At 34.3% G+C, this 13760-nt stretch overlaps 1 protein-coding gene across 1 annotated transcript; it reads right to left on the bottom strand.

Moving 5' to 3' along the window:
• Positions 1–1496: 1496 nt before the first annotated feature.
• On the bottom strand, positions 1497–11333 carry CD200R1L (CD200 receptor 1 like). The gene is made up of 5 exons (XM_031959662.1): positions 11232–11333; positions 10189–10506; positions 9824–10078; positions 3603–3705; positions 1497–1576 (listed from the first exon to the last, which is right to left on the bottom strand). The coding sequence occupies exons 1-5, from the start codon at positions 11269–11271 to the stop codon at positions 1561–1563; spliced, it is 732 nt and encodes a 243-aa protein (XP_031815522.1). The 5' UTR covers positions 11272–11333; the 3' UTR covers positions 1497–1560.
• Between the last annotated feature and the right edge of the window lie 2427 nt (positions 11334–13760).

The raw sequence follows: 13760 nt of genomic DNA, 5'->3' as shown, positions 1-13760 counted from the left end.
ACAAAGATAGTCTCCATCAGCCCTGGATAGCTTCTGAAAGTTTCAGCTTCCCCCCTCAACATGGCTACGACAATTTTTCCAGCATCAATGGCAGTAACTGTTGATGGTCTCTAGGACTTCTGTCCATCATCTTCATCCTGTAGTTGAAGAAGCTGGGCACAAAGTTTGTGATGCAGTAACTATTAGAATATCTCTTTAAGCAGTACTAGACTTCAGAAGTTTCTTTCTCTCTCCCTCTATCAAGAGACCCTTCCCAAAGATTGAGACTTCTGCTCTTCCTCTTTCTCTTAGAAAACAAAGGGGTTGAACATCAAGATTCTCCAACTTAAGATTCTCCAAACAGGCAAAAATAGATGAGCCTCTGGTTGCACAAATATAATTGCATGGACAAATACCAGAGTCTTCATCTAAACATATATGTGTGTAGGTTAAAAGTACATGCCTGTAATTTTGTGGTGGAAATCGTTTGGGTCAAAATCATGATGATTTATTTGAAGAGATAAAAAAGTTTCAGTCTGCAGCTTCTGCTTTTGAACTATCAGCAAAACCCAGTTCTGTGCTAAAAATGTGATTAACGAGAGACCATATTATGTAAAGCACAAGGCCTTTAGGATCTGAATGTGGGTAAATATCAGTGTGGGACTCAGCCAGGCTCAGGCAAATCTGGCTAAAGTTTACTTCCCCAAGAAACCATATAGGAACAGAATAGCCACTTCTGTGCCTTTATATAAAAACCATATTTGTCCAAGTGTTATATATTATAGGACTCGACATCTTGAACCATCTGAATTTCACCCAACTACTTCATAATGCTCTATCAGCATCTCATTTGGCTTCCAGTTTTGTGGTATCACAAAGACTATGAAAAAAAAAATATAAATCACAAGGATTAAAAACTCTAAACTCTTCTGACAAGAATTATTATCCCGATTCCATTTCGCTTTCTCTGTAAATCAGCTAATGGAGACATCATCCCAGGTGATGTTTCTCAATTTGTCCTACAAGAATGCCTCGATATGCTTTAAATTTTTGTCTGTTGTTGTAATGAATCTTATCTCACTTGTTGGTTGGCATTGCAAATAATAGTTTTTGATTATTTTTGCTACAGACATTCTGCCAAAGTTTTGTTTTGTTTTTGTTTTGTCTGAATAGTTCAATCACTGTGGAAATGTCTGAGAACCACTGATCCAGGAAAAACTCTAGTTATTTAGAATGAGGAGTTCCCATTCCTGAGGAGAAAGTAGAAGAAGGAAGAAAAAAAGAGAGAAGGAATTAAGGAAGGGAAGGAAGGAAGGAAAGAAGAAAGGAAGGAAAGGAAGGAAGCAAGGAATGAAGGAAGAAAGAAGGAAGGAAAGAAAAAGAAAAAAGAAAGAAAGAAGAAAGGATGGAAAGAATGAAAGAAGAAAAGAAGGAAGGAATAAAGGGGAAAAAAGAAAGAAATAAAGAATAGAAAAAGAAGTAAAAAAGAAGGAAAGAAAGAAGAAAGGATCGAAAGAAAAAAAGAAAGGAAAGAAAAAAGAAAAAAAAAGTACTCCTAGATGCATGACCTTGGCTTAGATGTCAGCAAACTGAGCACCTGCAGAGAAAGAAAAAACATTTACTCAGGCAAAGTGAGACTAACTTTTAGCCCTCATGAAATTAATTCTTTCTTACAGATGTAGGAGAAATCAAGAATAGAGCAATTTTGTACTGCTAGTTCAAATAGCCGCAAGCCCACCTAACCCCAAAAAACCATTAGGGAGCACAAAAATTGCAGGCATTTATATGGTCTATTGAGGTGTGCAAATCATTTTATAGTCATCATTTCTTGGTATCTTAAGAATAATGTGGAATAAATACTATTGGCACTTGACCTTTTGCAGATGGGAAAAATAAGGCTTAGGTTAAGGGCTTTGCCCATGTATTTCTGTCTTAGATTAGATAGGATTAGAATCTTGAGTCCAGGACATCTTGCTGAAGGCTACTCCTCTCTTATCACCTTTCTTCACCAGTGAGTTTAGAAGGTGGGATGTCTTTCAACATGAAAACAACCAATAGGAGTTTAACATGCTTGTTAGACCTCACTGATTAGTAAGGCTAGAGAACACTGAATGCATTGCTCTACTTTTTACTTATTCTGTTCATTTGATGCTCAGAGGAATCTTGTGGAAGTCTGGAAGTGGGAAACGTGTGCTGCTACTCCAGAAATGTTAGAACAATGATAGATAGTCTGCTATCCTCAGGATGTAGCTTCTTGTCACCCTCCCTACTTCATGAGTGATTGAAAGCAGGTTAGGACTTGAATATTTCCAAAGGGATCAGCCTCCAAATGCACTACTATAGTTCTGACTCTGAATTCAGTTCAGTTTATCAAGAACTTTCTCTTAAAATAAAGTTGGATTTGCCTGGAATTAGCATATATTCTGAAATAATGCTCCTTCAAAAACTTGTGTTGAAGAAAGGTAAATAGCCTTTATGGAACAAAAAAAGGGAAGTATTTGTTGTAATTCCCTGTAATCCCCTCAGGTCTCACTGTGATTTTCTTATCTTTAACTACTTATGAGAGCACTTCTCAAGTCTCCTTATTCTTTTCTCTTCTATTCTAGGGTCAGGAACATGTGAAATAAATCTGGCTTCAGACACTTATTAGTTGTTTGCCTCAGTTTCCTCATCTGTAAAATGGAGGTAATTATAATACCAACTTTCCAGTGTTGTTATGCAGATAAAATGAGATAGTAATTATAATGAGCTTAACATAGTGCCCGGTAATTGTATACTAAGCACCATTTAAATTGTGGTGTTCTTTTTTTTCTAAAAATATGAGGGTTCTCTGGGAGGAGATTTCTTGGGGGGCTTCTGGAGGCAGCCTTAGTTTCAGTTCAAAGTAATAATCACCTCAGATGCAGTCCAGGTGTTAAAAGTTCAAATCCTCTTTTGTCTCTTCCAAAATAGCCTGGTTAGTTTTCTTAAAAGCCTATCTCCCTCCTTGGTTCCAAGAGCTCTTATAGCTTGTCTTTGTTGCCTCCAGCTCCCTCTGAATCTCCAGTTCTACTCTTCTCAACTGACTCCTCACTGAAGCTCTGAGAGTTTTTATATGCTCTTTTAGAGGTGTAAACTCTAAGGTTGACTCCTCCTCCCAGAGTGGAATTGTGAGTGGTGTAACTTTGTGAATCTCCGGACTTGTGAACTCTAATGTGTGAACTCTCAAAGGTGTAAACTAAACATTGTTTCTATCAATTCCAGTGAGTTAACACTTTGTAAGGATTCTAACATTAAATGTCAGTTATTATTAAAGATAATTGTGATAATAATGATAATACATCCCCTTTCAAACCACTTCCCCATCTCTATCCTTTACTTTATGCAGAATTCTGTTTATAACTTGTCTATGTCACAGACTGAGATATACCACCTATACCCTGCCCACCTCAATGTCTCTCCTTTAGTTTTCAGTAAAGCTTTCAAAGGATAATAGAATAATATTTTGACAACTTCTTCTAGTATGTAATAAGTTTCGTAATTTTAAGAGGATTTTGTGTGTGTGTGTGTGTGTGCGTGTGTGTGTGATAAAAGTGCCTTGAGCATTGTGAGGATGCCATAAAGTTTAATCAATGAATTATTACCTGATATCATAGTTTGCCCAAAAGAAAAGGCTTAGAATGCCTCCCAAAAGGGAAAATTTCACAATCCATATGATCATTGTGAAAGCACCTGATGTTCTGAAACCTTTGAACATAGAAGAATATGTTAAATATATCATAAAAAAGTTAACACGATTCGGCCGACAAATTTTTGATAATTTTCATCTATTTATAAAAAAGATTGTTAAAATTTCAATGATTTTTCTGTCTCTCTAGTGTTGCTGCCATTTCCTTGCAATAGGCCTAGGAAACCTCCAATGTCTTCCATTTGCATACAGAAATGTTGAGCAATGTAATCTCTCACAGAAAAGATTGGTGAGGGATATTTATCCCTTAGTATTAGCCTTAATGATTAAAATGTTAATATTAATATTAATATAAATGTTATAATATTGATAATTAATAATTCATAATACTATGAAAAAATATTAATATCCTTAATAAAAACAATATAATCTGCTAATATTCTCTAAAGAGTAAGGAATTCAGTTTTATCACAACCTTGGGCATATTATTTAATTTCTGTATGTCTTGGTTTCTATAGCAATGTAAATGAAATCATTACTTTTCTCTAATATTGATGCAAATGTAGGTGAGAAATAATTTTGAGAGATTCTTGGGGCCTAAAGACAAAATGAAGCTATTAAAAATTAAAGAAGTAGGTAATAAAGTGGGTAGTGCAGTAGACATGGAATCATAAGAACTTGACATCAAATCCTGGTCTTCAATAGCTCTGTGACCCTAGACAAATCATTAAACTTCTCTGTCTCAGTTTCTTTTTCTGTAAAATAAAAGGTTGGATTCATTGGTTTTCAAGGTCTCTTCTAGCTACAAGTCCTTTAAAAATTTTTTTTTAGTAAAACTTTTTTTATTTTTCAAGACATATTCATGGATAATTCTTCATCATTAATCTTTGTAAAACTTTGTGTTCCAATTTTTTCTCCCCCTTCCTGCACCCCTCCCCAAATGGCAAGTAGTCCAATATATGTTAAACATTGTAAAAATATATATTAAATCCAATATATGCATATATAGTAATACAATTATCTTGTTGGACAAGAAAAATCAAATCAAACTGGAAAAAATGAGAAAGAAAACAAAATGCAAGTAAGCAACATCAAAAAGAGTGAAAATGCTATGTTGTGAATCACACTCAGTTCCCACAGTCCTTTCTCTAGGTTTATATGGTTTTCTTAATCACAATATCAATGGAACTGGTCTGAATCACCTCACTGTTGAAGAGAGCCCTGTCTATCAGAATTGATCATTGTATAATCTGATTGATGGCATGTACAATGATCTCCTGGTACTGCTCATTTCACTTAGCATCAGTTCATGTAAGCCTCTCCAGGCTCTCTAAAATTATCCTGCTGATCATTTCTTATAGAACAATAATATTCCAGCACCATATCTGTGTCATGAAAAGAATTTTGTAGGACTCCTTCTTTCCCTATTTTTTCAAATAATTTGTATAGTATTGGAGTTAATTGCTTTTTAAACATTTGGTAGAATTCACATATTAATCCATCTGGCCTTGGAGATTTTTTCTTAGGGAGTTGATTAATAGCTTGTTCTATTTCTTTTTCTAAACTGGGACTATTTAAGCAATTTATTTCCTCTTCTGTTAATCTGGGCAATGTATATTTTTGTAGGTTTTCCTCCATTTCATTTAGGTTATTAAATTTATCGGCATAAAGTTGGGCAAAGTAACTCTTAATTATTGCTCTAATTTCCTCTTCATTGGTGGACAGTTCTCCCTTTTCATTTCTGAGACTAACAATTTGATTGTCCTCTTTACTTTTTCTAAACAAATTAACTAAAGGTTTATCTATTTTGTTTGTTTTTTCATAAAACCAATTCTTAGTTTTATTTATTAATTCAATAGGTTTTTATTTTCAATTTTATTAATATTCCTTTTATTTTTGGAATTTCAAGTTTGGTATTTAATTGGGGGTTATTAATTTGTTATTTTTCTAGTTTTTTTCATTGCAACCCCAATTCATTGATCTTCTCTTTCTCTATTTTTTGCGAGTAAGCATCTAGACATAAAATTTCCTCTTATTACTGCTTTAGCTGCATCCCACAAATTTTGGTATATTGTCTCATTATTGTTATTCTCTTTAGATGAAATTATATATTATGTCTATGATTTGTTGTTTCACCCATTCATTCTTTAGGATGAAATTATTTAGTTTCTAATCAATTTTTAATCTATTTTCCCCTGGCATTACTGCATGCTATTTTTATTGCATTATCATCTGAAAAAAATGCATTTACTATTTTACTATCTAAGCTCTTTTTTCATCATGGTCCAATAATCCTTAGATTGTCTCCCCTATATCTATTTTCCAACCAGTTGTTTTTCCAATGAGGCATTTTACATTTTCTTCTATAATTTTCATTTTCTTTTTGCTTTTGTTTGACTGATTCTTGAGTTTCATTGAATCATTCATTTCTATTTCTTCATTTCTAATTTTTAGTGAATTATTTTCTTGTTACTTTTTTTTTGTATTTTACAATTGAATTCTTAAATGAGTTGCTTTGTTCTATCTTTTTGTACATTTTTGTACTTTTCTTTTTTCATTTCATCAAATCTTTTTTTAAGGAATTTTTTCCTTCATGAATTTTGGTGTCTCTAAATTGGCATTAAGCCAATTCTATTTTTAGGGTTTTTTTTTTTTGCAGTATTTTTTATGCCTTTTTATTGTTAATTCTCTTTTCATAATTTTCTTCCATCACTCTCATTTCTTTTCCCAGTTTTTTCTCACAACTCTTAGCTATTTCTTTCACTATTGCAGGAATTCTTGCTGGGTTCCTGTCCAACTTGTATTTTTCTCTGAGGCTTTCTTTTAGTTGTTTTTACACTGTGTCTTGGTTCTCCTTCTTACAATAGTAGCTTTTAATGCTCAGATTCTTTTTTGTTCTGATGCATGTTCATTTTTTAAAGTCAACTTCTTGATTTTGAATTTTATGTTAAAGTTAGAGCCATTTCACTTGGCACTGCAGAAGCATCCCAGCATTCAGGCTTTTTCTATTTGTTGTTTTCATAACTAGTACTAGGGGAGTGTAAGTATTAAGTACTTTCAAGGTGATGTGATTCAAGAAGAGGTATAGTTACTACTTTCCTGCCCTGTATGCCAAAAGGACCTTGGCTCCTCTGAAGTCACAACTACTTCTCTCTGCACTGGAAATGCAACTAAGAATGGTCAATGAAGTTACCAAATAGTGCCTGGTCTTGCTCTCAATGCCCCTATAATCTCTTCCTGATCATTTGTTCAGTCCCCAGTGTCTGAAGTTGCTGTCACAGCCACCATTGGTGCTTCTGCTATGAATACTCTAGGCTAGCCCCTATCCTGGTGTCTTAGACCTCTCTTTCAGCATTCCTAAGTTGTCTTGACTGGAGAAATATCTCAGCCTGATATTTTGTTGACTATGCTACCTTAGAATTGAATTTCTTATTATTTTAAGGCTGTTTGGAGGGGAATTTAGGGATAGTTTAGCGGGATAGCTGCCTTTACTCTAACATCTTGGCTTTACTTTCTCCTTCAATGTGATTATAAAAAATAGAAAAAGAAGATAATATCATAGGATGAAATAATGTAATTATCTAGGTATTGTAGATGGATTTGGAAGACATTTTATAATATTGTCATTTTTGTTCCCACTTTTCATCCATAATTCAATTGTTTTAGCATATCTTCAAATTATGATTTCTACATTCCTTATTTTAATTTTTGCCTTTCCCCAATATTTTCTTCCTTTGAGAAGATTTTGAGAATTTTGACTCTGAGGAATATGTTCCGTGTTGCCATTGCAAGATTTTTTATTGAATTAGTTTAAGGCAGGAGAGGACAATCTTACTATTCTCCTGTACAAACAATGACTTAGTAATTATACATAAAAATAAAAGAGAAACAGAAAGACTTTTTCTGGAGCAGTTCCTCCCATAGCATCCTGTTTGAGGTTATATCTACTCCTGATCTAACTCCTAGGTTTGTAAAGTTATATATTCATTTAAAAAAAATCCCAAAGTATGTGAGTGGGACAGGGAGGAGTTGGGATTATACCAATCCCCAGCAAATGATAAATCAGGTAATGAGAGCTTAAGGCATTAAAGAAAGTGCACAGACATATCCATATATTATTAACTTTCCTACAAGTTCTTCCTGATAGAATGAGAAAGGCACATTATGATTTTCACTATAATAATGAGCCATGGAAGAAGATGCAGAGAGAAGCAAGGGGTGGAAGAAGGATAAAGGAATTAAAGGAAAGAGAAATTCTTCCTCTCCTTTCTACACGTTAAGCTATTTTAACAGAAATAATAACCATTAAGTGATACTACATGCAGCAGATGCAAACTTTCAAAGAGGAGAGAACCACTTTCAATGAAAAGTGATCTGTGTGTGAATTAAGCCGTGGAGAGGAGCAATCTCTTGAATGATCCTTGATTTCTATGATTTCTGTTACATCAAATACTTCTTCCATATTGGTCTGAATTAGATAATTGTTCCCTTTGTTGCTCTCTATAACTTTTGAAAGGAAATTATCAGCAGAACAATCTAAGAATGCACTGGCTGCTTTGTTTTTAGCAGGAAAGAACCTTCATACAATGTCTACATATATTGAGGACTACCTCTATAGTCTTTGTGATAATGACCTACAAAAGACAATGATCAGCCATTTCCTATATCTAACTAACTGGGTGGTCTATAGCACACACCCTCCATGACTTATTTTGTTTATTCCTCCCTATTGATCTTCACCCAAATATTTTCCATAGAGATGTTTATTGAGAATGCAGCACTTTTGTGCCTTCCATCTAATCTGTCATCTTCAAATGCTCACCCAGATTTACTCCATATAAGCAATCTACTGTCAAATCTTGATCCTATCTACACAGCCTTTCTTGCATCCTTCTTAGTTACAAAGCCACTGCTCTAATTCAGGCCATCATAGCTCTTGCTTAGACTTTTGAAATAGTTTCCTAATTAGTCTGATTCAATCTTTTCCCTCTTCCTATGAACCCTCTATACAACTACCAAACTTATTTTACTAAAGTGAAGATCACTAAAGTGATCATATTAGCCTCTCAAATAGGATCCAGTAATTCCTCATTACTTCTAGGATCAAATGTAAACTCCTTTGCTTGACATTTAAAGCTTTTATAGCCTAGTCTAATTCTATTTATCCAGCTTTCTTGTATATTACTCCCCTCTGTATACTCAAAGGCCAGCCTTACTTAGTTATTTGCTGTGGCTCTTCAGCCAGGAGTTTCATATCTTCTCTCAGTGTTCAAACACTGGCAATCCTCCCTGTCTGGAATGCTTTCACTCTTCATCTCTGCCTCTTGGAGGCAAGACTTTATTCAATTCTTTGTTCATAATCTACCTTCTGCAAGAGGCCTTTCTTGCTGTTCCCGTTTCTCGTTTAATATTTGTTTTCTTTGGTTTTTAATATAGTGATATATGTACATTCCATTCTCCCTTTACAATGTAAGTTCCTTGAGGAAAGGGATAGTTTCACCTTGTCTTTATATTTCTAGTTCCTAGAACAGTATTTGCATATAGTGTGTGATTATTTAATGATTTCTTTATTATGTATATGTGTACACACACACATATTCTTCCATTGATCTATTTCATTCATGAGTAACAACCAATAACATTTTAGTAATACCAAAAGTTCATATTTACCTGCTTTTAACTGAAGTTTCTATACTATCTAAATCATTAGCATGAAGGTATGAATGCAGTTTTTGCCCATTTTCCAGATTACTCTCTCTTGTCCTCTTCTCAAGTCACAACTGTTGCTCTCTATAGTATCAGGGCTAGCTAGTTGTTTTAAGTGGGCAGTCCTACATGTCACCTTTAATTTTCAATTTAATACTCCTTTAGTCAAATCAAGCAAATAGGTTTTTCCCTCACTCTGGTTAAATGAGTTCCTTTTAATTTACCTGTAAAAGGAGAATAAATAAAAGATAAAACCAACCATCATTGGCAGAGGAATGAAAAAAGAAGAAAAGATTCATTCCATTTGTCCCACTATTTTTGTTCTATTTAGTCATTTTTCATTTGATATTGAGATAGCTTTAAATATACAGTTCTTATACCCTTTGGAATACCACTTTTCCCTTCTCAAATTACTTCTCTGGAAGAGCAAATAGTGAACCAAACACAGTACAAGAGAGAAATGCTACTTACTAAGGATTTCATGGTTTAAGTACAGAGTCCTGTTCCCAGTCAAATGGGAAATGAAGCAGGTAACATTGGATGCATTGAAGCTATTCCGGGTACAAGTGCTTTTCACAGTCACTGTCCTGTTATCATGAGTTTCCTTCACAGTGAAGCAGTCTCCTTTTGGGACCCAGGAGATCTGGGCAGCTGGCTTCCCAGCTGCAGCCTTGCATACAACGGTTCCATTTTCCTCCTCAGACAGGTTTACTACAGGAGGAGGCACTACAGAACAGGAAGAGAGATTTAGCGAGACCTGGTAGTTTTGAGCAATTTACCTGTTTTCCAGTCCTGAACCTGGTTGCCCATAAGACCCTGCTGAAGCTGAACCTTACCTAACACACTGAGGTGATAGAGAGATCTAAAATTCCTATCAGGTGTTACAAGATCACATTGATAATATCCCTCATGATGAATAGTCACTGGCTCTATATGAAGGCTGAAGTTCCTCTCAGGTTCAGATTCCCAGGTTATTCTAGTACCAGAGCAATTTGTTTCCTTAGTGATATTCTTGTCTTTTTTGTAAGCTATGATACAGGAAGTTTCATCTCCGGGGAATATGGTCCATGTGATCATTACAAATTCCTTTGGTGAGCAATGTAAGCAGCAGAGAACAACGTCGGTGTCCATCTGTACAGACACTTCGATGGTAGCTAGATATAAAAACAAGAGAATAGTGAAGGCTTTTCTGAAGCAGATTTTCCCCCAGAATCCCACATGAGGCAGTACTTGCTCCTTATCTCACTCCCAGCAATGTGAACTTATACATTCATGGTGTGAACACTTAAAAAATAATCACAAATAAATTGAGGAAGAGGGAGGAGTTGGGACCCCACCAAATGATTTTTCTCCCCAGCACAATTGACAAATCAGGCAATGAGGTATTAAAGCATTAAAGGAAGCACAAAGACATGTCCAGGTATTAGACCTTCCTCTAAAGGAGTTCACCCTGACAAAATTAGAAGGGCAGCTGATCTTAGCTAGATGATTATCCATGGCTAAGGGAGAGAGAAAGGTAGAAGGTATGAAGGAAGGAAGGAATTGGAAGAAATTCCCCCCTCTCAATACAACTTTTCAAGCCATAGTGTCTTGCATCAGAGCTAATTGCCCTATAGGGGACACTAATCTAGCAGATACAACCAGGGAAAAGAGAAGGGCAGAAAGCATCTTGAAGAAAAAGTAGTCTGGATAACTGAGAGTTGAGAATGATGACAAGGAATAGACTCAGTAATATAAGCTGAATGCCCCATCCTCCAACAGACACCATGCTCAGGAGAGCAGCAACATATGGACTCCTTGAGAAGACAAAGGACATGGGAACTGCTGTGCTGCCTGTGTGTGCTCTCCCTGCCATAATTACTGAAGAAAAAAACATTACCATTGATGTGACATTGTTGGGACACCTGCACAGCTGCCATGTTTGCTGATGGAACTTGAGTTTCTGCTTCTATGCTTTTATATTCTAAAGGGAGGAAATACACATCAACACATCTTCATTGAATCTGAAACTCTTTTATTTTCACAATCTTCAGATTATTTTTGGAATGGAGCTGCCAATGAGGTAATGAAAGCAAGAGATACATCCCTGAGAAACATAAAGTCCATGAAATCTTTCTTCACTTGTCTTTTTATTCTAGGCCTAGTGTTCTATTCATTGTGTCACCTAGTTGCCGCCAACTGATGAAGTTATAACTGGGTATTTCTCTCTTTTGGGGGACTTGAAACAAGTCTAGGAGACATGAGACAAGTAATTCTGACTGACAAATCTCAAATGCTTCATAATAATTTCTCTGAGTATAGAAATATCTCCCAAAGCACACCCAACTTCAATTTTACAAAATCATAAAATGCTACAGTTGAATACATATAGAATATATAGAATACTACCTAAAAGGACCTTCAGAAATCAACTAATTAAACCCATTCATTTTATATAATTTTCTGTTAACTAACTTATTTAGGTTTCTCTTATTTAAGCCTTTTTATTTTTAGCAGAAGCAAATTCCTTCAGGGCAAGGACAACTTTTCATTTATCTTTCTATCCTAGAATGTCTAGAATAGTGATTTACCCAGAATAAGTGAATATTAAATTCTTGATGAATGCTTGACTATACATATAAAATATAGTTTGATTGGATAAATACTGCTTTTTACCTAGGGGACCTAATATAAAATTCTGATATTAGTTGTTCAGACATTTCATTAATGTCTGATTTTTTATGACCCTATTTGGGGTGCTCTTGGCAAAAATACTAAAGTGGTTTGCCATTTCCTCCTTCAGCTCATTTTATATATGAAGAGACTGAGGCAAACAGGGTTAAGTGACTTGACCAGGGTCACACAACTAGAAAGTGTCTAAGGCCAAATTTGAAATCTGTTCTTCCTAACTCTAGGGCAAGCACTCTATCTACTGTTCCACCTAGATGATCTATGGTCCTGATATAAGAACATTAATTTTGATGAATATTTTATATCACATTTATATTATACATATATGCTCTTTTTATTAGACATATGTATTCTTTCTCTCTCTGTCTCTGTGTGTGTGTTTCTTTCTGTCTGTGTCTCCTGTTATAATCATTGTTGTTAATTTTTTTTAATAGATTTCTTTATTTCCTGTCAATAAAACAGTATATTATGGTATAATCCCAGTAGTAGGATCACTAGAATAAAAGTTATGAGTAGTTTTGGAATTATGTATTATGCCTATTGCTTTCCAAAAAGATTGAATCAGTTTGTAGTGCTACCAATAGTAGAATTATGTGTAATCAGAAAACTATTGAGCAAAGTTATCTAAATGGTTACATCTCTAAATGAATGATATATAATATGATAAGATTCACTACCACACAAAACATATTCGCCTAACATTTCACACAGGAAAAATCAAATGGGAAGATGCCTGTTATGCAGATTGTGTAACACTGGGAGTACAGCTTGTTGTGTAAATGGGCCCAAAACTGAAGTTTTGTATGTATAACTACGTATACTACGTATAATTCATATTTCTTGTCTTTTTTATGGGTGGGAAAGGAGGTAGATAAAAGGAAATAATTTGGAAGTGAAAAAAAATTTAGTGATAGTTCATTTGAAGCAAATTTAATTGACTAATGAAAATTGTATTGAAATAGATCAGGCTGCATTTTGTTCTAATGTTAATGTTTTTTTTAATTGTTTGTTTTAATAATCAACAAACAAAAGATTCAGTGGTATTTTAGTTGAAATAACTTAAAAGTCTTTTTATTCCCTGAAATTCAAAAAGAAGAAAAAGAACCTTGATATTATATTTCAAAAATTTATAAAGGAAATCTGCTTAATCTCTAAGAACCATAGAACAAAGGGTGAATTGAATTAATACATCTACTGAGCAAAACTGAGTCTAATCCTATGGGAAGAAATGATATTTAATAAAATAGAGAACTTTCAAACATTATTGATGAAAAGAATATAAGTGAAAAGTAACATAGGTTACTCATAATTATGACACATCATAAAAGATTTAACAAGTTTAACTCTTGACATTCCTATACAGAAAGATGATACATGTAATCCCTCAGATTTATATAATCACTAGATGAAGGGGCTGTTAGAAAGAATCTACTTAGAGGGTCTGAAGGTGATTCTATTACATTAATTTTAAAAGAAGAATGGAAAAGTGAGAAAGACAGAGGAAGTGGAAGAAGAAAGGAGAGGAAGAATGGGGAAAATTATCTCACATAAATGGAGTATACAAAGAGGAATTAATACTATTAAAGCAAAAATACAGAACAGGATGAGGTACAAAATGGAAAATTTCAATTATTTAAATTAAAAAGTTTTTTTTTAAACAAATAAAATAAATATAGCTCAGATCAGAAGTTAAACAGAAAACTGGGGACACAGGAGAAACTTTTATAGACAGTTTTTT

The sequence above is a fragment of the Sarcophilus harrisii genome, chromosome 3, assembly GCF_902635505.1.
Source record: "Sarcophilus harrisii chromosome 3, mSarHar1.11, whole genome shotgun sequence".
NCBI lineage: Eukaryota > Metazoa > Chordata > Mammalia > Dasyuromorphia > Dasyuridae > Sarcophilus > Sarcophilus harrisii.
The sequence above is the reverse complement of the archived record's forward strand: the minus strand, read 5'-3'. Positions and strand labels throughout refer to the sequence as shown.

What these genes read in the sequence shown, in the direction of transcription:
- CD200R1L (XM_031959662.1), bottom strand. Translation starts at nt 11,271, where the DNA reads ATGGCAGCTGTGCAGGTGTCCCAACAATGTCACATCAATG. An exon ending in CCAACAATGTCACATCAATG is followed by an intron (nt 10,507 to 11,231) that starts GTAATGTTTTTT and finishes TTTTATATCTAG; the next exon opens with CTACCATCGAAGTGTCTGTA. An exon ending in CTATCACCTCAGTGTGTTAG is followed by an intron (nt 10,079 to 10,188) that starts GTAAGGTTCAGC and finishes CCTGTTCTGTAG; the next exon opens with TGCCTCCTCCTGTAGTAAAC.